The sequence below is a fragment of the Frankliniella occidentalis genome, unplaced genomic scaffold, assembly GCF_000697945.3.
Source record: "Frankliniella occidentalis isolate FOCC.00 unplaced genomic scaffold, Focc_3.1 Scaffold708, whole genome shotgun sequence".
Classification (NCBI taxonomy): Eukaryota; Metazoa; Arthropoda; class Insecta; order Thysanoptera; family Thripidae; genus Frankliniella; species Frankliniella occidentalis.
This window is the reverse complement of record NW_026267820.1, coordinates 26492-27874: the sequence shown is the minus strand read 5'-3', so window position 1 is coordinate 27874 and position 1383 is coordinate 26492. Positions and strand designations below refer to the sequence as shown.

Genomic DNA, 1383 nt, shown 5'->3' with positions numbered 1-1383 from the left:
GCCCGGTTTCGTCAGGACGTGTCCGTCGCTGACATGTGGCTTGCGATAGCTCGCCGTAGGCAGGGCGAGTCCGAGTCTGTCGTTGACTTCGTCACAGCGATGGAACACATGCTTTGGCGGGTCGGCAAGAAGCAGCGCAGCGCTCTCTCCGAGGCTGAGATCGCGAGTACCATTCAGGCACGGTTTCGGCCCCACATCTCGAAGCATCTGGCCGCCCAGAAGTTCTCATCAGTCGATGACCTTCTCACCATCGCGCGGCGTTTCGAGGAGAGCCCTCGGGAGCTCGAGCGATCTACGCTTTCCGCTGTCCCATCAGTGTTGCACGTGGAGGCTGCCCCTCCGTCGCGGCGGGACAGCCCGCCTCGCAGGCGCCACAGCTCACCTCGGAGGGCCTCTAGTCCACCTCCAAGGGCCCCGAGTCCGCCTCGGAGGTCTACCAGCCTCCCCCAGAGGGCGGCCAGCTTCGGCCCGCCGCCTCCGTGGGCGTTCGATCATCGACCTCCACCGGGCTTCGATCCTCTGCCCCAGTACACGGACGTGCCAGGATACTATCTCCTCGGCCCTCCGCCCTGGTGCCCTCCGTGGCCTGCTACGTGGTGCTCCCCATGGTCCGCTCCGTGGTGCCCGCCCTGGACAGCTGCGCCGTACCCTTCCTGGACTGCTCCGTGGTGCCCGTCATCGCCTGCCCCGCCGTGCCCTCCATGGCCTGCTCCGTGGTGCCCGCCCTCGACAGCTGCGCCGTACCCTCCCTGGACTGGTCCGTGGTGCCCGTCATCGCCTGCCCCGCCGTGCCCTCCATGGCCTGCTCCGTGGTGCCCGCCCTGGACAGCTGCACCGTACCCTCCCTGGCCTGCTCCGTGGTGCCCGCCCTGGATAGCTGCGCCGTACCCTCCCTGGACTGCTCCGTGGTGCCCTTCGTCACCTGCCCCGCCGTGCCCTCCCGGCCAGGCTGAGCAACATCGACGCCCTGCGGTGCATTCGCGCCCTCCGCGAGCGCCCTCGGGGTCACCAGGCCGCGGCCGCCGGGCATCATCCGGCCTTTCGCCTGTTTCGTCAGCGAGCGGTGCGCTGCTGGCACACAAGCCGGCTCTGCCTTTGCGCTGGTTCGTCAAGAATCACCGGCGCGCCCGCCGCGGTGCCGCGTCAGCTGACCTGCGCGACTGGCGGCTCCCCGGGCCGTGCATAGTCGCTGCTGACGCTGCTGAAGCTGCTACTGAAGCTGGCGTGGGCTCGTGCGTGGCTGGGCCGACGCCCCCCGATCGGCCCTACCGCCAGGTGGCTGCGGTTGACGTTTGTGTTGGCGCCCCCGCCTCTCAGGTCTCGGCTCTGCTGGACACCGACTGCGCGATGTGTCTCGCCTCGCCTGAGCTTGTACGCCAGGTT

General features: G+C 68.9%; 2 protein-coding genes across 3 annotated transcripts in view; both read left to right on the top strand.

Moving 5' to 3' along the window:
* The first annotated feature begins 6 nt into the window (after positions 1–6).
* LOC127751681 (uncharacterized) overlaps positions 7–1383 on the top strand; it is a 14284-nt gene continuing 12907 nt past the window's right edge. For both annotated transcript variants that reach the window (XM_052275629.1, XM_052275628.1), the window contains exon 1: positions 7–1380. The gene's annotated coding sequence lies outside the window, so the exon portion shown is untranslated. The remainder of the gene's footprint in view (positions 1381–1383) is intronic.
* Positions 606–953, top strand: LOC127751680 (cathelicidin-B1-like). Its single transcript, XM_052275627.1, has one exon. The coding sequence runs from the start codon at positions 606–608 to the stop codon at positions 951–953; it is 348 nt and encodes a 115-aa protein (XP_052131587.1).

Bases quoted from the DNA above. Each gene is read 5' to 3' on its own strand.
- LOC127751680 (XM_052275627.1), top strand. From the start codon at position 606: ATGGTCCGCTCCGTGGTGCCCGCCCTGGACAGCTGCGCCGTACCCTTC.